This window comes from Megascapheus bottae, chromosome 33 (assembly GCF_031878675.1).
Source record: "Megascapheus bottae isolate mThoBot1 chromosome 33, mThoBot2.hap1, whole genome shotgun sequence".
In the NCBI taxonomy this organism is placed as follows: domain Eukaryota; kingdom Metazoa; phylum Chordata; class Mammalia; order Rodentia; family Geomyidae; genus Megascapheus; species Megascapheus bottae.
This window is the reverse complement of record NC_143541.1, coordinates 8,719,083-8,745,236: the sequence shown is the minus strand read 5'-3', so window position 1 is coordinate 8,745,236 and position 26,154 is coordinate 8,719,083. Positions and strand designations below refer to the sequence as shown.

The 26,154-nt window shown below is 52.6% G+C and overlaps 1 protein-coding gene across 1 annotated transcript; it reads left to right on the top strand.

Moving 5' to 3' along the window:
* Window positions 1–1,411: 1,411 nt before the first annotated feature.
* Window positions 1,412–25,909, top strand: Zxdc (ZXD family zinc finger C). The gene is made up of 10 exons (XM_090323821.1): window positions 1,412–2,345; window positions 4,116–4,268; window positions 4,366–4,444; window positions 5,717–5,847; window positions 8,155–8,325; window positions 11,508–12,160; window positions 13,973–14,048; window positions 22,538–22,707; window positions 23,561–23,662; window positions 25,823–25,909. Exons 1-10 carry the CDS (start codon window positions 1,412–1,414, stop codon window positions 25,907–25,909), a joined length of 2,556 nt encoding a protein of 851 aa, XP_090179947.1.
* The last annotated feature ends 245 nt before the right edge of the window (window positions 25,910–26,154 follow it).

The window sequence follows — 26,154 nt, the reverse complement described above, 5'->3', positions numbered from 1 at the left end:
CCACCCTACCCCTGGAGCCACAGCACCGCTTCCAGTTTTCTGGTGGTTAATTGGAGATAAGAGTCTCATGGACTTTCATGCCTGGGGTTGGCTTTGAACAGAGATGCTCAGATCTCAGCCTCCTGAATAGCTAGGATTATAGGTGTGAGCCACTGTGCCTGGCTGTACTTTGACATTTAAAATTCAAGTTTTTCAAAAATTCGGATGTAGTCCAATTCTACATTTTTCCTTCTACTGCCAGATAAGCCTTTTCTATTATATAAAACAAAATTCTCCCTTGGATTTTTTTTTTTGGTGAGTCATGGAACTTGAACTCTGGGCCTGGGCACTGTCCCTGAGCTCTTCAGCTCAAGGCTACTGCCCTACCCCTTAAGCCTCAGCCCCACTTTCCATTTTCTAGTGGTTAATTGGAGTCTCGTGTTCTTTAGTGCTTGGGTTGGCTTTGAACTGTGCTTGTCAGATCTAAACCTCCTGAGTAGCTAAGATTATAGGCATGAGCAACTGCACATACATACAGTAGTTTCGTGTCTTACATTTACCTTTTTATCTATCTTGAGTCATTCTTTTTGTTGTTTATTTTATTTTTGCCTATGTTGAGAGTTTCAGGCTCAATTTCATTCTCTTATATGTGGATCTCTAGCTCTCATACACTGAGAGTTAAAAAGATAACGGTGTCCTGCATTGAATGGCCCAAGGATGGTATAAATTCACAAATTCTTACACCCATGACAGATGTTCTCTGGTTTTAAAAGCCTCGTATGCCTTATTTTAGAATACCTTTACTAAAATGGGCACCGTTGGCTCATGCCTATAATCCTGGCTGCTCAGAATCAAGGTTCAAGCCGGTTCAGACAGACAAGTCCACACAACAGTAATAAACCAGAATGGAGGCGTGGCTCGAGGGTCGGAGTGCCAGCCACTGGTGGATGGCCGGTGAGAGTGGGGCCCTGAGATCAAGCCCAGCGCACACACACACACACACGCACACAAAGCTCCCTCCGGCCACACTTTGTATCCCTTCTCTTCCCTGTGCCAAGCGCTTGTCCACTGTGGTCGGCCAGCATTCCCGGACACGACAGCCGGACGCACAGACACGAGCCGGGCTTCCACGCTGGCAGCGGGACTGCAGTGTGGGCCTTCGGAGCTGGGCGCCCCGCCCCCGGCGCCCCGGCCCCGCCCCCCGGCGCCCCGGCCCCGCCCCCGGCCCCGCCCCGGAGCCCCGCCCACGACCCGCAACCCCAGACTCTCGCCCCCGCGGCCCAGCAAGCCTCGCGCGCCGCGGCCCCGCCCCCAGCAGCGGCTCCCCGGAGCCCCGCCCCGAGCCCCGCCCCCGCGGCGTCGCGCGCACGCCGGGGAGGGGCGGGCCGCGCTTCCTCGCAGGCGGCGGCTCGGTGGCCGCGGCCAGGACAAGATGGACCTCCCGGCTCTGCTCGCCGCCCCGGCCGCGCGCGGAGACCAACATGGCGGCGGCGCCCCGGGCCGGCCTCGGCGGGGCGCGGGGCCGCCCCTGGGCGCGGGCCCGGCGCGCCGGCGCCTGCTGCTCCTGGGAGACCCGGAAGATGGCGGGCCCGAGCCGGGCCGCGGCGGGGCCCCCAGGCCGCTGCGTGAGGAGGGCGGCGGGCCCGGCGCGCCGGCGCCCGAGGACGGCGGCGGCGACTCCTTCGTGGTGCTGCTGGAGGTGGCGCGCGGGCCCGCCGAGGCCCCCGAGCGGCGGGAGCCCGGGCCGGGCCCCGGCGCGAGCCCCGCGGGCCTCCCCGAGCCGGGCCCGGGCGGCCGCGCCGCCGCCCCCGGCGCCGCCCTGGCGGGCACCGTCCCCCTGCACGACCGCGACCTGCTGGTGCGCTTCGACCGCGGCGTGCTCACGCTGTCCGCCGCGCCGCCGCCACCGCCGCCCGCCCGCGGCCCGCCGCGCCCCGGGGGCCCCGCCGCCGCCGCCCGCCGCGGGCCCGGCGCGCCCGGCTACCGCTGCCCCGAGCCGCAGTGCGCGCTGGCCTTCGCCAAGAAGCACCAGCTGCAGGTGCACCTGCTGACGCACGGCGGGCTGCGCGGCCGGCGGCCCTTCAAGTGCCCGCTGGACGGCTGCGGCTGGGCCTTCACCACCTCCTACAAGCTCAAGCGCCATCTGCAGTCGCACGACAAGCTGCGGCCCTTCGGCTGCCCGGCGGGCGGCTGCGGCAAGAGCTTCACCACGGTCTACAACCTGAAGGCGCACATGAGGGGCCACGAGCAGGAGAGCCTGTTCAAGTGCGAGGTGTGCGCCGAGCGCTTCCCGACGCACGCCAAGCTCAGCTCGCACCAGCGCAGCCACTTCGAGCCCGAGCGCCCCTACAAGTGTGACTTTCCGGGTAACGGCGGGCACGGGCGGGGTCCCCAGCGCCCCCGGGGTCGGTGGACCGGTGAGGTCTGGCGGAAAGAGGAGGCGGCGAGGGGCGAGGACGGACCGGGCGCGCTGCCCGGGGTGGTTTAGCGCCCTGTCCACCTCGCTGGTTTGACCCGGTGGTTCCCAGCCGCACCCTTTTCCTCTGACAGATGAGACGCCCAGGCTGATGGGGGGCAGAAAGCAAATCGCGGCTGCCTGGTGGATTTTCATCCACCCCGCTGACCTGCAAGGGGCCCTTGTGGGTAGGCTGTGAGAGTCTCCCCCAGCTCAGCGCGGGGTCCCGAGGTTGGCAAGTGGCAGAGGGCTGAGTTCCCCGTGCTCAAGAGAGTATTTCTAACCGGCACTGGAGGAGAGGGGGTGGCCCCTCTCTGTGGAATATGGGCTGTGGGGAGGGCTCCAGAGGCCGTGGACGTCACTTGAGTGAAGTGCCCCGGAGCTTATCAACAATATGCGCTCTCTACTAACAATGCGAGTCATTCAGAGAGTACCATGAAAACATTCACGATCCTGGTATCCTCTTCTCCCCTGTGGGTGGACTGTGTGGTTCTGGAGAGCATCGGGCCACTGCCTGCAGACCTCTCCAACCAGCTGGTGAGAACCTGGCAGGAAGGTCGGGGATCCAGGCGCCCCTCAGAAGTGTGTGATGGTCAGTCGGGCCACTGGTGGAGAAGCTGGAGAGGGGCAGGTGATGCCCCACTGAGTGGTCCAGCTGTGTTCTTGACAGCCTGAGCCAGGGAGCAGCAGTGGGAGGGGTGGGGGGCTACAGTGGGCTGAAAGGACATAAGCACCTGGAGGAGGGTGTTAAGGTGCCAAGTGTGGTTCAGACTTTCAAGGCCCCAAATAGGAAGGGGGTAGGGAGGGCAGATTGAAGCCAGAAAGGATTTGGGAAAATCACCATTTCTCCACAGAATGCTGACTCCCCCCCCCCACCGGGGGCGGCGGGTGGGGGGTGGGGGGGAGGTAGATTCTTTGCAGTGCTGTGTAGTATATTTCTGTGTGGTGGCTCACAGGTTCTCTGATAACATGAAAGCCCTGAGAAGAGCTGCTGCTAAAACCTTTCAGCCCCATTTCCCACCTACTTGAGCACTGAACGCTTCATCAAAGGAGAAGTGTTAATACAGACAGTCTGAGGTGTAGGTGGCACAGCAGGAGCTGTGAAAAAAGGTGGAGGTGAAAGAAGGAGCCTGGTGGGTGAAGGGGACAAACACAAACCTGAGGAGAAAGAGAAGCCAGGCGGGTGTGAGGCAGGTCATTTCTGAGGCTGGCTGGTGGAGAAGACTGAAGTGCAGGGAATGCAGCATCGCCTAGAGGGGTGAATCTTAGCTGTTAGGGGGCTTTGCACCTGTTTACAGCTCAACTGCTCCAGACAAAATCTTGTTCTGCTGCTCAGTTTCTCTCTTGGGGTATTCTTGGTTTTCATGAACTGCATTGACATTTATGTTTATGAAAAATACACCTAATGTGTGTGAGATTGGCACACAAGTGGATGGCTGAGATTGGAGCAATCTCTCGCCAAGTTAGTTACCTTGCAACAGGGGGCCTGTGTGCACCTGCAAGCCTTACAGCTCAGCCGCTACTGCTTGGCTGTTGCAAAGCCCAGCATTTATGTTCAGGACCTTCTAGAAAGGGGTTCTCTGTGATGATGACCCACGTCCGTCCTAGGTTGTGACTAGTGTTGGGTACACCACTTGCTTTTTGTCCTCCAGTGAGCAGGGTTTGTGCTTTCTCCTCCTAGGTTGTGAGAAGGCCTTCATCACAGTGAGTGCCCTGTTCTCGCATAACCGAGCCCACTTCAGGGAACAAGAACTCTTTTCCTGCTCCTTCCCCGGATGCAGCAAACAATACGACAAAGCCTGTAGACTGAAAATTCACCTGAGAAGCCATACAGGTAGAAAGCTAGAGAACAGAATCCTTTGGAGCCAATGTTTGTCTCTAGGAGCTGTGGCCGTTCTGCTTATTCTCTGTAATTTCTATTTTTTCACAAGGAGAAAGGCCGTTTATCTGTGACTCGGACAGTTGCGGCTGGACCTTCACCAGCATGTCCAAACTTCTCAGGCACAAGAGGTAACCCTTACATGTTGGCATGTATTAGCAGTTAATGAACTGTTAGTAGCAAAAACCTATTAATGGGATACCTGTAGCATTTTTTTTTAGTTTATTTTAAAGAAGCACAGTATAGATTCTTTTTTTTTTTTTTTCTGTTGGTCTTGTGGCTTGAGCTCTGGGTCTGGGCGTTGTCCCTGAGCTCTTCAACTCAAGGCTACTGCCCTATCCCTTGAGCCACAGTGCCATTTTCTGTTTTCTGGTGGTTAATTGGCGATAAGAGCCTCACGGACTTTAGTGCCCAGGCTGGCTATGAACCTCGGTGCTCAGATCTCAGCCTCCTGAGTATCTAGGATTACAGGTGTGAGCTACTACGTCAAACTCACAGTATAGAGTCTTAGGAAACTGGACAATTGTAACAAAAATTGCTAGCATCTCCCCACCTAAAGGCAGTGTTTTTCTGTGTCTACTGTTGTGGTGTGTTGGGTGTTTTGTTTTGTTTTTTAACTTAGGTGGCATACTTTATATGCAATTCCATTTTTTCCTTGTCAGTTGTCATAGAATAAGCTTCCTTGAGTCACTGCAAGTGTCCACTGTCACCACTGGGAATTCCACTGCACACACACCCCGTCCACCCCGTGCTTGTGACATTGCATACCTGTGATGCTGCATAGATATCCCATTGCACCCCACACCTATGACACTGCACTTGTTTTTCTCCCTGTTGTGCCATGGAGCAGGGGCTGGTCTAGGGTGTTTAATATGAATGGGGTACTTTGGGAAAGACAGTCTTTCCAAGGTGGCTTAGGAAGGTCCTTTTGGCATTGCATCTGGTGCCCTGCCTGCCCTTCTCGCAGCCCTCCATGGTCTGGAAAGCTTGTTGTTCTAGGGAAACATGGGAACGCCTCCTCAGGGCATTTGGGATGTGGCTCTTCTAGGCTGATGCAGCACTAATTGTTCTGTGACTCTTTATGGATCCGCTGAATCATTAGAGTTTCTAATTGTGGGATGTTTAAATTGCCAGTCTCATGTGGACTAGAGATCACATAAAGGTTTTCTGAAATGAAAACATGAGAAGGGGTGTCAAGGTTCGAGAAGTAGTGCACCTACTACCTGACGAATGTAACTGTAACCCCTTTAGACCATTTAAAAAAGGTTTTTCTGAAACATACCAACCGTGCTTTGAACGGAAAGCACGTGCAATTTTGCATATTTTGCAGAACATTAAGCCGAGACGCCCCTCGGGCCTGGGAGCTGTGTGAGTAATGAGTGCCCTTTGCTTTCCCCGGGCAGGAAGCACGACGATGACCGCAGGTTCACCTGCCCCGTGGAAGGCTGCGGCAAGTCCTTCACCAGAGCCGAGCACCTGAAAGGCCACAGCGTCACCCACCTGGGCACAAAGCCGTTCGAGTGTCCCGTGAAAGGTAGGGCTTACACACTGCGGTGAGCTGTATTGTTTATTCGGTTCACTGAGTGGATCAAGCGCGCTGTCCTAGGACTGCATATTAGAAAGATTACAGGAGGAGAATCCTTTTCCTGTGTCTTCACTGGCTGTCCATGGCTCTCGTTACATGATGTGTGCAACCCGGGCTTAGGGATTCCCACGTGTCTGACATTGAGTTTGAACTTGCTTATTTGGTAAGCAGCTACTCTTGTGTCAGGCAAGTGGTGGAGCTGGATTTGCTTTTTTTCTCCAACTTTCTGGAATTTTTACAGTACTTCTGGTATCCAGAGCAGCAGGTAATGAGTACAGTTCTTAGTGGACAGTGGTGCCCCTTTCCTCACTCTTTCCAGATTGACTCTTTAAAGGAGTGTGAGGGTTTTTCTTTAAAACGCTGAAGGCGTGGCTCCTTACCAGACTTGCTATGTGGCCTGTGGGTGCCACCCCTGCCACAGTGTCCTTAGGTAGAGAAGTAGTAAAGATCCTCTTAGAGCGGAGACCAGCTCCTCGAGTACAGCAATGTCACACAAGCAGTGGAGCCCAGATGCACTTCCTCCTCGGGTCAGCCTTGCAGCTGGCTGTGAGCAGGTGTTACACGGAGCATGCAGGCCATAAGTGGGGCAGAGAGGACTCCCTGTACTGCTCTGCGGAACGAGGATGCCCTCACCAGGTGCTGACAGATTGTGTTGTATATGTGAGCTGTGGAAGGAGACAGAATCTTCGAGGGACAGGAAAAGTCAGACAGTTCAGTGCGTAACAGAATAGGAGTCCTAGAGTCACACCACCTTTGGACTCAGGTCCCAAGTCTGCCACCTTACATGGCTTCTGGGCCTGGTACAAGCAGCCTGAGCTCTGTTCCCCGTTTCCTCATCTGTCAAGTAAGTGTTACCTGGTAGGGTTGTTATGAAGGTTCAGTTGGTAGAAAACATGAGTACATGTCAGTTTACTGTTACTGTTTTGATTAGTGTTAGTGGGGTTTTTTTGGTCTGTTTATTCTCATACCACGTTTGCTTGCTTAGCTGGCATTCTATCACTTGAGCCATACTTCCAGCCCAACCTTTCCTGGCTATTTTGGAGATGTAATCTCAGATTTTTTTCTGCCTAGACTGACTTTGAACTGCAGTCCTCCAGATCTTAGCCTCCTGAGTAGCAAGTATTAAAGGTGTGAGTCCCAGTGCCTGGCTTTTTTAGCCTAAGACCTTGTTTCACAAATAACTATCACATGGAGACCAGAGCCAAGCCCACACTGTTGTATGTGGATCCTCTGCTTGGCTTTGACCCTTCAGGCTGGAAAGAGTCGGAGAGTAGAGGAAGGATTTGAGAGCTTCATGATTGGTGAGGTAAGCTGATTCTATTTGGAAAGAGCACTGGTTGAATTCTTACTGGGAAATAAAGGTGGGTCTTTTTTGAAAGTCAAAATGTAACCAGGTGCTGGTGCCTCAGGAGGCCGAGATCTGAGAATCCAGGTTTGAAGCCAGCCTGGGCAGAAAAGTCCCTGTGAGACTCTTAATCTCCAATTAACCACTCCAAAACCAGAAGTGGTGCTGTGGCTCCAGTGGTAGAGCGTTAACCTTGAGCACAGAGGCTTAGGGACAGGGCCCAGATCCTGAGTTCAAGCCAGGATAGACAAACAAGGCTGCCGTCCTCAGGGCATGATGGGCTGTTATAAGAAGATCAGATGAAATAGGCCAGAGTCAGGGAAGTAAGGTCCTTGGCTGTCTAGGAGCTCCTTTCAGACGAGGTTTGTCCAGGTCTTGTTTGTGGGTAGCTATTGATGTATTTGATCCTGGCATAATGCTTTACACTAGTATCCCCATTTTACAGAGACAAAACGAAGTTCTGAACAGGGCAGACAATGGGTCTCAGGCCCCACAGGTGTCGATCGATGGCTGAGCTGAGCCCTCAGCTACACAGCTCGCTCTGCTGTGGCTCTGTCCAGGGGTGGCATTCGACACGCATTAGGGACCTACTTGAGAACTGGTCCTTAGCTGTGTACCAGCCTCGTGAAGAGACTCAGTTTCAGTGCGGTGTGGAGAGGTTACGACTCTGAACGGTGCAGGATTGCAGCTACTGATGGAGTTTTGGTGTGTCCAGGGTAGTTATCAGGTCTGGTGGTCACACTGCACCTTAGATGCTGCCGCCACGGGCAGCATCGCGCTCTCCCCGGGCCCCGTCCTGTGCTGGTGGTGGACACTCACTGGTGCTGAGGAACGCATCCCACGGTCCCCCTCCTTCCTCCTCACACGCTCCCCACACCCTCAGGGCTAACTCGTTCCCCTTTCTGTTCCAGGATGCTGTGCGCGCTTCTCAGCCCGCAGCAGCCTGTACATTCACTCAAAGAAGCACCTGCAGGATGTGGGCGCTCCAAAAAGCCGCTGCCCTGTGTCCAGCTGCAACCGACTCTTCACCTCCAAGCACAGCATGAAGGCCCACGTGGCACGGCAGCACAGCCAGCACCCAGGTCTGTGTGCCCTCCCCGAGCCTGCAACTGCAGAGATGTGACAGAGCACACAGTGCCCCTCCTCCCACCTCCCCCCAGAGCTCAGCTGGCACAGCCAGGCGGCTTCTTCCCTTTCTCATGCCCCACCGTCTCACCTCTGCCCCTACTCCTCTGTGCTTCTTGAGACCAGCCTTCACATCCTGTGCCTGCCCAGGCATCATCTAACCTGTCTTCCCTGGGGCCAGTGTACTCCGGCATTTCCAGCTTCCATCTTTCAGCTCCCTGCTGCTTTCTCAGTCCTGTGAGAAGTAGACTCCAGACTGCAGAGGACAGTTCCTTCAGGAGACAGGAAGCCTCTATCCCAGAGCAAGGCTGTGTTTCGGGAAGAACAAGGCGGTGGGGAGGAAAGAAATGACCTCAGTCCAGGACAGGAGGGTTCTGAGCATGAGAGGGCCTGTCACTTGATCCCCTGTGGCCAGGGCCTTCAAAGTCCACAGTCCTCGGGGCGGCAGCAGGGAGCACCTGGCTCCCAGAGCATTCCAGACACCCTTCTTTGTGGGGTGTGGTGGGATCTGGCTGAGGAAGTCCTGGCCAGCTGTCCAGTTCCTGCCCAGTCTGTGGTGCCTGTGTGAAGCTCTGACCAGGCCCTCACGGTGGCCTGTGAGGCATGGCAGGAGCAGAACACCAGTGTAATAAGCACCGTTTCTTCTCACTCCGGGCTCCTGGATAGGGAGCCACTAGTTGATGGAATGAAATACCTTGCCAGAGTGCCCAGCGCAGAGTTCTGGTGCTACAGTGCCCAGCGCAGAGTTCTGATTAGTTGAATCTCAGTGACTGTTTCTCTCCTCCTCCTCCTATTCTTCCTCTTCCTCCTCTTCCTCCACCTCCTCTTCCTCCTCCACCTCGTCCTCCTCCTCCTCCTCCTCTTCCTCCTCTTCCTCCCTCCTCCTCCTTTTTTTCTTCTTCAGTGACACTTGGACCCCTCAGAGTTCACAGCAGTTGCCCTTCTGCACTTGCCCTTCAGGAAGTGTCCTTGTGGTTAGGAAGGACAGGTGTCCTGGTTGCTCAGTCCCCAGGCCCTCGCTCAGCTCTGCTGGTGCTCTGGTACCGTGGCTCACACCATTCTCTCCCTTGTCCTAGGCTGACCAGGATGGGAGCGGGCAGGGGCTCAGGGCTACTCAGATGAGCTCGTATCAGATGCTCTAGCTGTTGGTGAGACTCTCTTAGGATAATACCCTGTGCATCCCAGCCTCATGCATACTGTGTGTGTTGGTACTTGTGTGTTCTTCCTCCCGCCATCTATCAGAGCGGAGAACCAGGCAGTCAGGAGCTCAACGTCTGACTGCGTGGGGCTGTGTGGGCCCTGCGTGGGGCTCAGTCCACCCTCGCAGCAGTCCAGTGCTGCTGTCTGGACAAAGACCAGGTCACACCCCTGGGAGGAAGTGCCTGAGCTGGGGTCTCTCAGCCTGTGCTGCCTCTTGACGTTCTCACAGCGTTCACTCAGTGGCTTTCCCAGGCGTTCCTGGCACACATGCGCTCTCCAGGTGATGGATTATGGAAGTGATGGATAAGTAGCTGGGTAAAAAATTCATATAAATTGGTAACTCTGTTCACTCTGAGATTCTTAACTTCACAGTCAGTTGAATCGAGATAGATAGTTTTTGGATAAGTAATAGTTCTGCAATTAGAATTTCTCAAAAAATTGCCGATTCCCCTAAAGTGTTCCATTACTTATGAACTTTTGTAAAGTGACTAGTTAAAGAAGACGCCTTCTAACTTTGTTTCTGTTTTTGTTTGGTCTGGAGTAGGTTTCTTTCACAGGTCTGTGTTAAGAATACATATCTGCCTGTGGAAGGTGGAAGTTTGTGGTTAGTGGCAGTTGGTGGAGGGAACTTAAACAGAAAGCCCCTCCTCTGCCCAGTGCCGTGCCCTGGGGCGCTGCAGTTCAGCACCAAAGCTGTGCTGGACACTCTGCTGCCCTAGCCCGTTGTGTTCTAATTATGTTTGCTCAGGGCTCTAATTATTCCATTTGGGGTGCTTGACCTGTACATGCCCATAAACCCCATCTTGAATGTTCATTGGTGTTCTAAGGAGGTGACCAGAGCCTTGGGCGTAGACAGTGCTCTACCCTTTGAGCCATGTCTTCAGTCCTAAAACTTCTTTATTTATGGTCCTGGGGCTTGAACTCAGGGCCTGGTGTTGTGCCTGACCTTCTCTGTGCTCAAGGCTAGCACTCTACCATTTGAACCACAGCACTACTTGTGACTCTTTCTAGGTAGTTCATTGGAGATAAGAGTCTCACAGCCTTTCTGCCTGGGCTGACTTTGAACTGTGATCCTCAGATCAGCCTCTTGAGTAGTGAGCATTAAAAGTGCGCTGGCTCTAAAACTTTTTTTGTGTGTGAGTCATGGGACTTGAACTCTGGGCCTGGACACTGTCCCTGAGCGCTTCAGCTCAAGGCTAGTACCCTACCCTTGAGCCAAGACCCACTTTCCATTTTCTAGAGGTTAATTGGAGATAAGAGTCTGAGGTTCTTTTGTGCTTGGCTGGCCTTGAACCTTGATCCTCAGACCTCATCCTCCTGAGTAGCTGGGATGACAGGCGTGAGCCACCGAGCCCTACTTCTAAAACTTTTTGAAGTATGTTTATGTTTGTTATTCTCCCAGGGGTTTTGTGATTATTCAGAGTAGTCAGTTGAGTAGTAAATAACCACTTGAAGGACTCTAGCTGAAGGAAGGTTCCTTAGAACTTGGCCCTTCTGTGTAAGGGCCAGGCATTACTGGGCACTGCAGGAGCTGGTGAGTCCGACTAACGCCACCCTCAAGCGATTGTTGATGAGACGGGAGGGAGTCAGAGGTTGGAGCTATGATGGGCACAGGGACACATCTCCAGGACACCTGGGAGGGCCTGAGCTCGGGCATTTGCCTAGCATGGAAGCTTTCCACGCAACCCCTTTTGTTCCCTTTGATTTATTCCAAGATGGTGCAGAGAAATCCCTGCCATTGTGGGGATTTGAGGCACCTAACCTGTCTCAGCCGTCCCTCTGCCTAGAATCTGTCCGTTGCGAGTACTGTGCCACCAGCGGGCTGTTTGGTAATAAACCTCAAGGTCCAGAGAAAGGAGAGTAAATGTTGGCTTGAGAAAAGCAAGATTTCTTAGTCCTCGCCGGACCCAAATAACTGGAGCGTTCATTCCTTTCACAGACCTCGGGCCTCACTTGGAAGCTCCGAGTTCCCTCACACCCAGCAGGGAGCTGAGCAGCGCCGGCCAAAGCGAGCTAAGCAACATAGATCTGGCAGCTCTTTTCTCTGACGCACCTGCGCAGGGGAGCAGCTCTGCCAGTGTGTCGGACGCGGCTCTGGACTCTGGGATCCTGACCATCGACGTCACCTCTGTGAGCTCGTCTCTGGGGGCAAGCCTCCCTACGAGTACTAGTTCCTTAGGGCCCATGGACCCTCTGGTTCTGGTGGCCCACGGTGATATTCCTCCAAGGCTGGACAGCCCTCTGGTTCTGGGAACAGCAGCCACTGTCCTCCAGCCAGGCAGCTTCAGTGCAGAGGACGTACAGGCCATGGGCCCGGGAGCAGTAGGCTGCTTGGTGGCTCTGCCAGTGAAGAACCTGGCTCAAGACACGTCGGCCTTGACCTCTACCGGTCACTTAGTCCCCGTCACCACACCGTCCTCTCCAAGCACCTCTCAAGACATGGCCAGTGCTCCAGTGAAGGTGGAGCGGGACTCGCTTCCTGTCCCTGCAGTGGTCAAGCAGCATGGCGAGAGCCGGGGGCTGCCCCTGTCTGTGCTCTCCAGTGCCCAGAGAGACACAGCGCCCGGTGCAGGCTCCGGCCTCCTCTACCTGGTATGAAGCTCGCTGTGTCACTCAGTTCTCAGGACGCTGGGAGCTGCCCTTCTCTATGCAGACTCTCCTTACTGGTTTGCAAGAGGACGGAGCCCTGTGCTGTAGGTCTGGAGATCTGGAACTGGCTAGTTTGAGTGACCTTGAGCAAACCAGCCTATTTGAGCCTTAAACTCTCAGTTATTTCTAAAATAAGGGGATTTGGCTACGTGATTTCTAAGGTTCCTTCTAGTTGTGTGACTCTGTGACTGTGTTTCCTTGAAAATTTCGTGGTGCGTGTCATTATGTTGAATGTTGTCTCTCTGTGCTCTTTATAATGACATGTCCTAAGAGAGGGCGAATTGCGGCATAAACTACCTTTAAGGTTCAATGAAAATTTTAAAACATGCCAACATAGTTTTTTAGTTAGAATTAAGAAACAGTTAAACTGATTTATGAGCCCTTGATCTTGGAGGGTTACAGAATACTTTTCCAGGATTGAGGCTAGGCAGTTATTACAGCTGTATTTATCTGTAATTTAATTTAAAGATGATTATTATTATTATTATTTTTTTTTTTTTTGCCAGTCCTGGGCTTGAGCTCAGGGCCTGAGCACTGTCCTTGGGCTTTCTTGAGGCTAGAGCTCCACCACTTTGAGCCACCGCACCACTTCTGGCTTTTTCTATATATGTGGTACTGAGGAATAGAACCCAGGACTTCGTCCGTGCTAGGCAAGCACTATACCACTAGGCCACACTCCCAGCCCTAATTTAAAGATTATTGGAGAGAGTTTTTCTTTCCTCAGTCATGCAGGGTCCTGCATTTGTGGTGTGGCTAGATTTTGTGGATGACATTGTTTTTAAAATGTTCACTTGCATTTTCCTATAACTTAAAATGTTAAGTCTTCTGCGTCAGGATCAGGTTCGAGGGGAGCTAGTAACTGATGTTCCGATTCTTCTTTGAGAGAAGCTTGGTCTCTCTCTGATCCTGGTCACTCACTTGTCGTGGCACAGACACACCAGCTAGCAGGTGCTTCGGGTGACAGAGGGTGAAAGGCACTGCGTGACTAGTAGGGATAGAAGGTACCCACAGGTCAGACCTAAGCAGGGGCCAATCCCTGGCACTGGGAACCAAGCACTTGGGCTGGCCTGGGTGGAGACAGAAGAGCCTGGGAGAACTTGTTCCTAACCTCTTGTTCATTTTCTCGGTAGCTCCCTAGCTTCTCTGAGCACAAATGGTGTGTGGTGAATGGGTTACAGGTATGTCATGAGCTGTACAAGACTGGTCTTCATGTGGTGATAAGAGTGAAAGCCCTTTTTCTTACTAAATAAACACAAACTTCAACAGTTGGAGACTGGCTCCCTGAGTAAGCTAGCCAGATTCTGTGCCACCGTGACTTACTTGCATGGTGTAGGAGTGAGAGATGGAGTGTGGTCTCTGCCACGGGCACCTCCCTAGCTCTTTCGGTCAGGTGTGGACAGTGTGGGATCCTTGGGTGGGCTGTTGTGACATTGTCCCAGCACTGAGGGAAACCTGTGTATTTGTCAACGTTGGGAAGTAAACAGTTTATTTTATAATAGTTTCTATGTAAAACATTTTAATACATTTGAGATTTTGGAGAAATAAACTTTACTTCTCCAGATAGTGAAGTTATTCATATCGTTCTCACTTGCGCTGACGGTAGCATTTGCTTCTCTGTGCCTTTGCTGGAGGTTCTGAGGTGATTACTGGAGCTCTGTAGCAACCCTGAAGCAGATTTAGACCGTTTCTGTAGCCCCCCGCTACCTTCCTTCCCGGTGTGCATCAAGTGACTGACACACTTTTCTTTGGTCCCAGGAAAGTGGGGGCTCAGCAAGAACTGATTACCAAGCCAAAAAAACCAAAAAGCAGAAAGGAGCTGGGAGTGATGCAGGTGAGGCTGAGTGTTGCAGGGCTGGTGGACAGGGGCTGCGCTCGCTTGGGTCACTGTCAGGTCTGGGGGGCCTGTGTGTTTTCAGCTTTATGTTCAGAATGCCCTTCTGTCAACTCTCGCTCTCTGTGGACTTGCGTCTAACAGTAACAAGATCCCTAGCATATATGAACTCACTTTATTTATCAACAGCTCTGTGACACTTAGGGCTGAGTGACTAGAAGGGTTCTAAGGTAAATGAGCAGCCTGGTGGGATGGGGCTGTGGAGGAGAAAGCCAGCCTGTGTTCTTCTAACATGGTGGCCTCTAGGTCAGTGACCCATAGCTAATGTCACAACTTCATTAAAATTCGTGGAAGTAGCACTGTGGCTCAAGGGATAGGTTGCTAGCTCTGAGCTGAAGAGCTCAGGGCCGATGCCTAGGTCCGGAGTTCAAGATCTCAACCGACAAGACAAGAAAAAAAAAATACGTGGGCCAAATAAAACCTGGTCATCTGTAGCACTCTATATTTTCATCCCCTGAAAATACAATATGGGACTCAGTCTTAAAGGAAACTGGTCAACCATTTTGAAATATCAACAGTTATTTCAGTATACTATTTTTATATATTCCACTCATCTCATATTTAAAATTTAAGTGGGTATGTAGAATTGGGGTGTAATTTTATGTCTTGTTTCCTATTCTTTATTTTTTTTGCCAGTCCTGGCTTGAACTCAGGGCCTAAGCACTGTCCTTGAGCTTTCTCAAGGCTAGAGCTCTACCACTTGAGCTACGGCACCACTTCCAGCTTTTTCCTATATATGTGGTACCAAGGAATTGATTCTGGGTCTTCATTGCATGCTAGGCAAGCACTCTACCTCTAGACCAAAATCCTGACCTCCTAATCTTAATAATATGATAGCTTATTATTTTACATAACTCTAGGCCAGGCTCTCACACCTGTAATTCTAGCACTCGGGAGTTAGAGACATGAGGATTGTGAGTTTGAGGCCAAATTAGGCTATATAGTGAGGCTTCAGGAAAAAAGCAGAAAGTGCTTAAGAATACAGTAACTATTTTTGTTAGTGAGATTTCTCAAAGCAAATATCTCCTTATAGTAACTGTTCTTTGTAAGTGTTGTGATCTTATTGTAACTGTTGTATGTGAGTGTTATGATCCTGTAGTAGCCCTTGTATGTAAGTACAGTGATCCTATAATAACTGTATGTGAGTATTGTGATCCTGAAGTAATTGTTGTATATGTGTTGTGATTTAGAAAGTGAGACCTCCACAGTTTATAAAGTACCAGGATAGAATTTACAGATTTCAGCAGAAGAAAATGTGGCAGTCGTACTAGGCAAAGTTCACGTAGAAACGAGATGCCTCTGTTGAACCTGATAGAAAATTATGGACGTGAAGAAAATTATTTTGTAAACATTCAGGTGCTCACCACAGTGTGTTGGTGTGGCATCAACGCAGATGGTTTGATTTTTTAAATTACTATTTTTGTGTATACTCGGCAATCTCTCAAAAATAAGGGCCATAAAGCCATAGCTATGTATGTTACCACTTCTTTTAAAAATAACACCAATTACTTCATAATAAAATCTAGCAAGTGTTCAGATTTCAGTGGTCTCAAATGCCATATATATATATATTTTTTTTAATTTTTTGCCAGTATCAGGGCTTGAACTCAGGGGCTTTACGCTCCTCATCTTGTGTATACTGGCATACCATATCTTGTACCATATATCTAGACAGGCTTTTTTGTTGTTGTTGGCTTATTGGAGCTGGACTTTGAGGACTTTTCTGCCCAGGCTGGTTTTGAATTGTGATCCTCCAGGTCTCAGCTGTCTAACTAGCTAGAGTTAGAGGCATGAGCCACCAGTACCCCGTTTCCATGCCATGAAAACTACTTTGATAACTGTATTGGAGTCAGAATCCAAATAAATCCCGTGAGGTTCAGCATCCCTTTAAGGTGTGGGCTTTGCTTTGTTGCTGTAGGCCTCTGTCTCTCCTGGGTTTTTTGGAAGCGGCTGAGCAGTTTTGCTCGTGAGGCTTTTGTTGATCGTGTCACTGCGAGGCAGTTTAGAGGATTTCTGTGTGGCGCGCGTGTTCTGTAGACCGGTACTTAGATCTTCATGCTCAGAGTGGAATGGCAGCCCTTCCCGGGGGGTGCTGGGCTCTGCGCGGACGTCCTGTCCTGTCCTGGCGATCTGCATTCGCTCCTCAGTCCGCGGGTTGTGAGGAGGACATGGTGCTCTAGTTCTGCACTTGTCTATTTATTAGGTGGAATACTTGTAGAAAGAGTAACTTAGTTCTTCAGCTTTGAGGTAGAATTTGTACAGGAAAGTAGTTGGCGCCTTTTTTATGTATTTGTTTATTTTTCTACCAGCATTGGAGTTTAAACTCAGTCTTGGGCTTGCTCAGCTTGCTTGCTTGGCTGACACTGCTACTTGAGCCATGTCTCCAGATTGGTTTTTTGTTTTTTGCTGGTTATTTGGAAATGAGGTCTTGAACTTCCCTAGTTGTGCAGATTTGAACTTCTGAGTAGCCAGGATTCCAGGCGTGAGCTACTGGCATCCAGTTGGGTTTTGGGGTTTGTGTGTGTGTGTGTTGTTTTAATCAAGTATCAACTAAGACTTGGTTTCTTAGCATCTTCCAGTGGTGATGCAAGTGTTGGAATTTACTAATTGCTCTAAGCATTTTACAGACTTTTAAGGGAATGGAATTGTGGCCCTGGCTTCTTGTGTGTAGGCACCCACAAATCCTCCTCAAGTACTGTGACCAGCAAGGAGTCCACATGGAGGCCACAATCCCTGGGCTTTTCTTTTCCCCTGGCCTCCATACTCCTGGTGCCCCTGTCAAAGCTGACCTCTTCCTCCACGCAGTCCTGGGACTGAGGACAGGCTTGCCTTGCTCTAACCAAGCATGCGTGTTACCCTTGTCTGCCCTGGGCCCTCAAGCCCACCTTCAGGCCTCAGCCCTTGCTTGGCTGTTGTGATGCTTTTGAAGAGGCCGGCCTACCACTCTGTGAACTATCCCTCCATGTAGATCTTTTGATGCTCTTGCTGATCTGCTAGAAGCACAGCGGTGTTGGCACAGGGTGCTAGCAAGGGTGCTGGCTTCCTGCACTGGAAACACTGTCTCCTGAGACAAGTAGTCTAAGATCGTGTGCCAAGCCTGGGCCCCACGCTCGCCCTTAGCATTTGTAGAGCTCACTAATGCTGCTGTACTTGGTTAGTTTGCTCCAGGGAACGGACAGAGAATAAAGCCATCACAGGACAGGGCCTTGGGTAAGATCCCCCAAGCACCAAGCTTCCCGGAATCCTCCCCCGGTGGTGCACAGGAGTGCCAGCCGGGGCCTTGCCGAGGTGTCGCGTGTCCCGTGGAGACACAGTGGTGTGGGATCAAGGCTTTCACTGTGCAACCTGCTGTCGGCATTGCTGCCTAATGAGGCCCTGGGGAAGCAGGAGCCTTCTCAGAAGGCAGCTCCTTCCAAGCCCTCGGGTCACCTCCTCCAGGAGTCCAGGGGCTGATCCTTACCCCGCACTGCAGGCACCCACCGTGCCAGGAGCTTGCTCCTGATTGGATACAGCAGTGGTTTGGCTGTGGTGGTACCGTGGTGTTCTCTTGGCGACTTTCAGCTCCTCTCGATTTCTGGCACCTACTTGTGAGAGCTCTTCCATAGGACGAGCTGGCTCCACCCTCCATCCACGTGTGCTCTGTCAGTGTCAGTGGGAACCCGTCGCTATTCCTGTCACTCTTTCGGTTGTACTCAGTATTTTATTATCACCTACCGTGTAGTGTCCCAGTGGCATTGGTCTGTTCTTGTCCTGGCTGGCCTTTTGCCTTCGCTTTTTACTCTTCCTTTCTTTCTGGCATCACCAGCTCACCGTATATTTGTCCTGCCCAAGTACAATTGGCCACTTCTCCAGAGGGTCTCGATGCCTTACTGGAGAAGGAAGACATTGTACCCCTGCTGCTAGTTTGTTTGTCCCATGTTTAGGGGAAATTTTGGGTTTGGGAAGTACTTGAATTTCAAGATTGTGAATGGAATGGAGTCAATCAAGAAGAAGAATCACACCGTTTCACTGGAGAGTTCAGCAAGACTTCATTCCTGGGTGTGGTGACAAGCAAAGCGCATGTGTTCATTGTTAGAAAGCACTAGATACAGCTGCTCCTGTGCTGTTTCCACGGCTGCAAAGACGGGGTGGTGAGTGCAGGAGGGAGAGAGTCCTGGGCCTTCATCACCCGGGAGCCTCGGCCATCAGAACAGCTCGTCTTCATCAGGATGGCTCTGTGTGCTCTTTAATCACCATCAAAGGCCAGCTTTTATAACAAAACTGTCGCCCACTTCAGAACTATCAATGGCTGTGTGATACCATAGTGCTCACCTGAAAGGGGCAGTTAACAACATACACAGTAAAGGAACCTGAGGACACATGTGTCACTGTGGACACAAAGGTCTCACTGCTGCCAAGAGGCAAAAACCGTGTGTGTCAAACTCCCAAGTGAACACTGTTCAGAAGAAGTGTACCTTGTGTGGAAATACTGAGGAAGATGAATGGTGAAGCAGAATAAACCTGGTTTATTTTAACACGGAGAGTTGTGGAAGTCAAGGAATTCTCCCTGTTTGGGTTGTTCTGAGACCCATGATCGTATGAATGTCAGTTGCAAATTTAGGCTCTCAAACAATGTAATATGAAAGCAGCTAGAAATCTAGGAGAATCGGATAACTGACACCTAGCAGTCTACTAAAGTAGCCTGCAAGGAAGGAATAGATGCTCTGTAGCTGATTTGAGTATTGGTTAGAAAACCCAGAAGAATCTGCTGAAGTGGACAAAGCACCTGGTAGCAGCCCACCCAGAAACAGTACAACTCACAGCAGCAAACTCACAGGTTCCGAGCTCCGAGGGAGGAATTTCACAGGTGGACAGAAATGGGAAGAACAGGACAGAGTGTGAATGGGAGACCGGTGTCCTGGCCCCAGGGTCAGTGCTCTGGAGTCCTCTCACCTGGGCTGCTGGGGGCCAGCAGAGCGACTGGGACACACCGAGAGAATCAAGCGATGGCGAGACAGCCAGGGGGTGTGTGTGGCTGTGGTCTGAACGGGAGACAAGAAGGCCGCAGAGAAGTTGACAGTTGCAGGAGGTGATAAGGGAGCCGTGGGGGGTTGTCCCAGGAGACAGCAACATGAACCAATAGTTAAGACCCCTGAGAAGAGGCCATGGTAGAGGGCCCCAGTTAGTCCCGCAGCCATTGTCACATCTTGGCTCCCTCTGGAAGGGGGACATTTTCAGGAAGGGCATCCTGGCTCATCTCGTAAGCTAATAGGTGGTGTGGGAGCAAAGGAAGCAGACCATAGTTTCTCAGGGGCCTCCAGACAGACACGAGAGCGTTTGAGATCAGAGAGGCCACTGGATAAGCAAAGAGGTTCTGGAACTGTCTGGAAGACAGCCACAGGGCTTACTGACCCCTTATAGGGAAGAGAGCGTCTGTTGAGGGCTTCCTACCTCTTCCTAAAGGGTTCTGAAAGCTCCACTCCAGAATCCAAGGACACTCCACAGTAAGAACCTGGTTTGCCAGGCACATTGGCTCACGCCTGTAACCCCAGCCACCTAGAGATTGGGAGGTCTGGGTTCAAGGCCAGCCCAGGCCCTATCTCAACCACTAAAAACCTGGGTGCTGGGGTGGGATGTGGCTTGGTGGTGGAGTGCATGAAGGGCTTTCTATGTGGAAGGCATGAGACTGGTGTGCCGTCCTGTACTGTCACGTAAGTAAATAGCAGTGTGGAAACTCTCCTGGGTTTGATTCATACACAAAGCTGGAAATGGCGCTGTGATTCAAGTGGTGGAACACTGGTGCTTGAGGGCAGTGCCCAGACTCTGAGTTTTAAGTCTCAGGACTGGCAAAAAAAAAAAAAAAAAAAAAAAAAGCTGAGTGCCCTGTTTTACACCTGTCATTCCAGCTGTGTGGGAAGCATAAATAGGAAGAGTGCAGTCCAGGGGAAAACAAGACTATTCAAAACCCAGAAGTAGAGCGGTGAGGGGTTAGCGCTCACTGGCAGAGCCCCTGGGCCTGGCTAACTGAAGGCTTGAGCTCAAACCTTACAGCCAAAAGAACAGGAACCATGGTGGAAGGTGCCCAAGGCTGAGGAGAAAATGGTCTGGAGGCTTAGCACTGCCGGTTATGACCTGCCAAGAAGTCCCCACAGACATGGCAGGGTGTGGAGACAGGCCTAGGAACTGGCTTGTCCTTGTACCTAGAAGGGGCAGTGAAGACATTTGGTGAGGAGTAGAGAGGAGTTGGTGGCCCTTGGGGGCTGTGGTCGTGGTCGGCACTGAGAGCGTGTGTGCGTGGACTCCCAGGACCTCACGATCGCCCTCGAGAGAGAGAGCCCGTGACCACGGCCCGCGTGCACTCTGTCCACCAGGGCCCAGCGGCTGTGTCCGCAGGCTGGCCAGGGCATCTGCTGTTCCCCAGCAGGGTGCACGTGCCAAGAGGCTGCAGAGCCCAGGGAGCAGGGGCGTCGGGACATATCTGGGCCCAAATTTGTCCAAATGCAAATGCTGAGGACGTGAGTGACACAGGAGACGGCTTACAGGCTGTGGGAAGCTGGGTCCTGGTGGACACAGGCTGGCATTTTTAAAGCGTCATTTGGTGATGCTGCCAAGAACAACAAAAAAAAATGCACCATGTGCCATCACAGTTATTTTTGAAATTTAGCATACGGAAATATCCAGAGAGCTGTGTAGAAGCACCGCGTGCCAGCCAGTGTGGTGTGTAGAACTGCTAATAATGAAACGGTTGTGACTTAGATGTTTGTCAATAAAGCCACACACAGTGTTTCTGACAAGCCTATGAAAAACTGTTGATAGACACATTTGTGTGCATATTTTCAGGAAAGCAAGAGGAAGGGCATGTCTGCACAGCTTGTGCGTGTGACTTTTTTTTTAATGGTCATTTAGCTCTACAGTGTATAATTTGTAGAGTGTTGTGGACTGCCATGCAGGTTCTCCCAGCCCCTCTGGTGTCCATCCCTGGAAGCCAGGGCCCATACTCCCTTCTCAGGAGGCAGTGTGGGGAAGCAAGAGCCCGCGTACCACCTCAGCCCAACAAAGTGCCAGCTTGTGGCAGAGGGCTAAGTTGACTGCACGCATGGCTGATGAGTGGGTTAACAATTGGGTTGATTCAGGCCATGAATTAGCATTCTAATGTTTATAAGCTTTCCCTTTACACCAAGAATCTTGGGCATCCGGGTTACAGGTTTCCTTCCTCCTGGGCCAGTCAGGATGGATACAGAAGGTGCCAGCACACGTGCGCAGGACAGGAAGGGGCCTGGAACTTGTTAGCACTGTGTTGAAGAGAATTCTAGTAACACGTAGTTGTAGACAGCAGTGCACTGTGCCCCAAAGAGACCCAGAGCGCCTGGGGGGGGGGGGGCACAGCTCCTCTCCCTTGGGGAAAGGAGACCTGCAAGTCTAGCATGAGCTACAGCCCTTCCACTCTCATAAGTAAGGTTCACCGAGGGCTCCAAGTGGCTTGCCATGTCAGACGCCACAGGGGCGTCTTCAGGATGGAAAGAGGCAGTTAACAGCGCTCATGACCTGTCACGTCTAAAAAATCACCATAGGGCTAGGAGTGTGGCCTAGTGGTAGAGTGCTCGCCCAGCATGCACCAAGCCCTGGGATCCATTCCCTGATACCACATACACAGAAAAAGTCAGATGTGGAGGGGACTGGAGGAAGCCAAGGGGTGGCTCAGACCCGTAATCCCACAACTCGCAGGGCAGAGTCCAAAAGATTGCCACAAATGGAGAGGCCAGTCCAAGGGAAATGGTGAGATTCTGCCTGAAAATAAGCCCACAAAATGCCAGAGGTGAAAGTGTGGTTCAAGTAGTAGAGTACCAGTCCATAAGCAAAAAAACAAAGAGAGCACAAGGCTGAGTTTAAGCCCCTGTACAAGCACAAAAATGACCTAAAAAGACAGGTGACCCTGGGTTTTATGGCATCTCTTGAAATGTATTTCAGTACATTTTCTAGAAATTGAAAAGTGAAGAAGAGAATGCTCGTATGACCGGGAGCCTGGGTCGGGCACTCGTGTGACCCGGGAGCCAGGCCGCGGTGCCCGGCCTTGCCACCGGCCCTCCTCTGCTCGTGTGCAGCTGCTGCAGCCTTGAGAATGTTTGACGTGTTGGAAGACAGCTGGGCTCCAGTGACTCACGTTACTCAGAAGGCTGCGATCTGAGGACCGCGGTTCAAAGCCAACCTGCCGTTCAACAGGACGCAATACTAGGAACTCCTGTGTGCTCGTCTTGGTAGCCGTCCCTGGCCTCCCAGCTCTGTCCAAGAAGGGCAGGTGACGTGGTGGTGTGGAGGCCCGGCCGGACCCAGGCCACGGTCACAGAGGCAGCTGCCTGGTGGGCTAGTGTGGCCCCCAGCTCACACTGGTGCCCTCTGCGCGGGAGGCCATGGAGCCTGCGTCGGATGCACTGGTTTATATTTCCTTCTAGAGGTCGCCAGGTCATCTCAGAGAACAGAGGGGAGGGGCACGCTCAGCCCTCCTTCCTTCCACGCCAGCCCAGGCCGCTGTTCCTGTGAGACCCCCGTGGTGCTCCACGGAAGGCCGCCGGGACCAGCACCAGCTGTGGATGTGCCAGGCGTCCAGCTCCCCGGGACACAGGTAGGACAGGTGGCCGTGTCTGAACAGGTGGCCAGGTGGCCCCCACCCTCAGTGATCTCCCCAGCCCTGCCTCCACTTCCCCAAGTCCAATTTCCCACCCCAGGCATTCTGGTAAGTCCAGCCTGTCACTGCCTCTGTGCTGAGGCCGACATGCTAGGTTTATCCTGTGTCCAACCCCCCTCCCCCTCCCCCGCCCCGAGGTGAGACCAGGGCTTCCCACCACAGCCCCTTTCTTGTGCCAGCAAAGTGTGAGGCAGCCAAGCAGGCCTGGCTCTGGCACTTGGGGAGCCTAGAGACAGGGAGGAGGGAGCCGTGGTGGAAGGAAGGAACGTGGGGTGGTGATGCCGGGAATGCTGCGTCTAGGATTGGGCCCAGGGGCAGAGTGGCTGGGAACTTGTAACGAGATGTAGGTGCAGCCTCCGAGCGTGGCTCGGAAGTGGAGGCGGGCATGAGGCGTCTGAAGGGAAGCAAATGAAAGAGGAAAAGCCTTGAGCCTGGGTTTCCGTCCCCGCTGTCCCTGCAGGGCAGCGTGGTCTTGGGCAAGTGTCCTCCACTCGGCCCAGCCTGCCACCTGTGAGGTGGTGCTCCTGGGTCTGCCCCGACCCTTCCTTCTGGTTAGGGTTAGCCAGGGCACATGGAGTCCTATCTGTGGCTTGAGAGTGGGCCAAACAGGAAGGCCAGCCAGGAGCAGGCAACGCAGACCACCAAGCAGAGGGGCCAGCAGCCCCTCCTCGCGAGCAGGCCGTTCTCCTGGCGGTCACAGGCAGAGGGCCTCCTGGGGGGGGGATTGGGATGGGGGTTCGGGGCCGTGCTGGGCCCCTGCGAGGGTTCTGTCTTGTGCATGCCTCCCCAGGCTGCCCCCTCGGGGGAAGGAGTCCTGCCCTTGGCCCCCAGCCTGCATGCCTCCACCGTCCACCCCTGCTTCACCATGAATTTGCCCCTCTGCCTCCTCCAGGTCGGCGTGCCTGCACCTCTCTCTCTGTAAGGCTGCTGTGCTCCAGGGCCCCACCACGCGAGCCGGCCTGCAGGCAGCTGGGCCACTGTCCAGCCCGCCGTGGAGAGTCCGGGCATCAGAGGCCAGGAAGCTTTGCTGCTGTTTGGAACAGGGTCAGCGGTCAGCTCCAGGTAGAGCTGGGCTCCGCTTCACAGCAGCTCCGGCTCAGAGGCGACATGCTCACCAGCTGCCTCATGTTAGGAGTGAGCTGGCTTTCTCCCGCCCTGAGCGAGCTGAGTCAATAGGTGGCTGGCAGCCCGGGTCAGGATATGGAATAAGGAAGGGATGTAGTTTATCATCAGAACCGCCAACCCTGCTCTGCCTGGCAGACCCACTAACAAGACAGTTCCTAAAGAAATGAGGCCCCCGCTCCTTGGAAGTAAACCTCCTCATCAGCCAAACATCCTCCGCCCAGAGCGTGGTGAGAACCGCTCGGCTCTGGAGACAGGTCTGGAGAGCATGCTCCTTCCCACCGCTGCCTGTGGGATAGCGGATACTGTTAGAAATACCCGAGTGGGGTCTGGGAGTGTGGCCTAGTGGTAGAGTGCTCGCCTAGCATGCACGAAGACCCGGGTTGGATTCCTCAGTACCACATACATAGAAAAAAGCCGGAAATAGTGCCGAGGCTCAAGTGGTAGAGCGCTAGCCTTGAGAAAGTCCAAGGACAGTGCTCAGGCCCTGAGCTCAAGCCCAGCACTGGCAAAAAAAAGAAAAAAGAAATACCCGAGTGGGGCTTGGCAGAACCACAGTACACCCCCCTCCAGGGCCAGCAGACAGGGTCCCCTGTTCCCTGCCTCTGGAGGGCTGCTCACACAGCTACACACAAAGACAAAGACCACCCCGCTTTGCAGAAACCCATGCCAGCACTTCAGCTAAGCACCAAGGCCAGGGAAGGGCTGAGAAAACTTTTACAGTATTGAAGTTTGGGTCATTTTATTTTATTTTATTTTTTTATTTTTTTGCCAGTCCTGGGCTTGAGCTCAGGCCTGAGCACTGTCCTTGGACTTTCTCAAGGCTAGAGCTCTACCACTAGAGCCTCAGCACCACTTCCGGCTTTTTTCTATGTATGTGCTACCAAGGAATCGAACCCGGGTCTTTGTGCATGCTAGGCAAGCACTTTAACCACTAGGCCAAACTCCCAACCAGTTTGGGTCATTTTAAAAACTATTTGTATCTGGGCATGGTGGCTCACGCCTGTAATCCTAGCTACTCAGGAAGCTGAGATCTGAGGATCATAGTTCAAAGCCAGCAGGCACTAAAGTACTTGAGACTCTTATCTCCAGTTAACCACCAGAAAACCAGAAGTGTGCTGTAGCACAAAGGGTAGGGTAGTAGCCTTGAGCTGTAAGAGTTCAGGGACAGTGCCTAAGCCCGGAGTTCAAATCCCACAATTGACAAAAAAAAAAAAAAATCCGCATGCCCTAGTGGTAGAGTGCTCACCTAGCATGCACAAAGCCCTGGGTTCGATTCCTCGGTACCACATACACAGAAAAGGGCTGGAAGTGGTGCTGTGGCTCAAGTGGCAGAGCTCTAGCCTTGAGCTGAAAGTGTCTAAGAACTGCCCAGGCCCTGAGTTCAAGCTTCAGGACTGGAAAACACATATTTCCTTCAAGGAATAGAGCCTGGAAATGAGAAAGGCTAGAGATTTAGCTGACATGGTAGAGCACTTGCCTGATAAGAGGCATAGGCCGTGAGTTCAAGTCCCCAGTACTGCCAATAAGACAGATAAGATGGGAAGAACATGTTTTTGTTGTCTGTCCATGTTGGGCATTGAACTCGGGCCCTTGTGCTTTTAGCTTTTTTTGCTCTACCACTTAAGCTGCAGTTCCACTTGTTTTATGCTTCGTTGGACATGAGTCTCACAGACTTCTGCCATGGCTAGCCTGAACTGTGTCAAATCTCAGCCTCCTGAGTGGCTAGGACTACAGCTATGGAGCCCAGCGCTCCTATTTGTGCTTAAGGAAAATCAGCTGCTTTATTTCCATTGGCTCCCCAAAGGCAGCCGTGGGGCTGGGATACAGGGCCAAGCGTCTGTTGTCTTCTCCCTCCCCATCTTCTCTCCCCTTCCCCCTCCCTCCCTCCCTCCCTCCCTGTCCTCTCATTCTCTGCTTGGCTTTGCAGGAGGCCCCTCTAGCACCCGAAGGCAGTGTGGGGCCAGAGGCTCTACAGGTGCCTAGAAGCACCATCAACCTGCAGGACCTTCAGTGATGCAGCCGCTGCCCCTGGGCCTGCTGCAGACCCCCGGGAGACCGTCCTCATCCCTGCGCGGAAAGCCAGCACAGTTCCTGCATCAAAACCTTTTCCTCCCATTGCACTGGACGTCACACATGTCACACATGTTGGCACTCTTTGCCTGGAAGCTGCTTTTGCTGGCTGGGGCAGCATCGGCTTCAAGCTGGGGCCTCTTGCATCTACGTAGCACTTGTTACATTAAGAAAACCAGGCCTCTGCCT

Coding starts and splice junctions, on each gene's coding strand:
- Zxdc (XM_090323821.1), top strand. CDS start 1,412: ATGGACCTCCCGGCTCTGCTCGCCGCCCCGGCCGCGCGCGGAGACCAA. Junction 8,326..11,507: donor GCAGCACAGCCAGCACCCAG/GTCTGTGTGCCC, acceptor TTCCTTTCACAG/ACCTCGGGCCTCACTTGGAA. Junction 23,663..25,822: donor TGCCCCTCTGCCTCCTCCAG/GTCGGCGTGCCT, acceptor TTGGCTTTGCAG/GAGGCCCCTCTAGCACCCGA.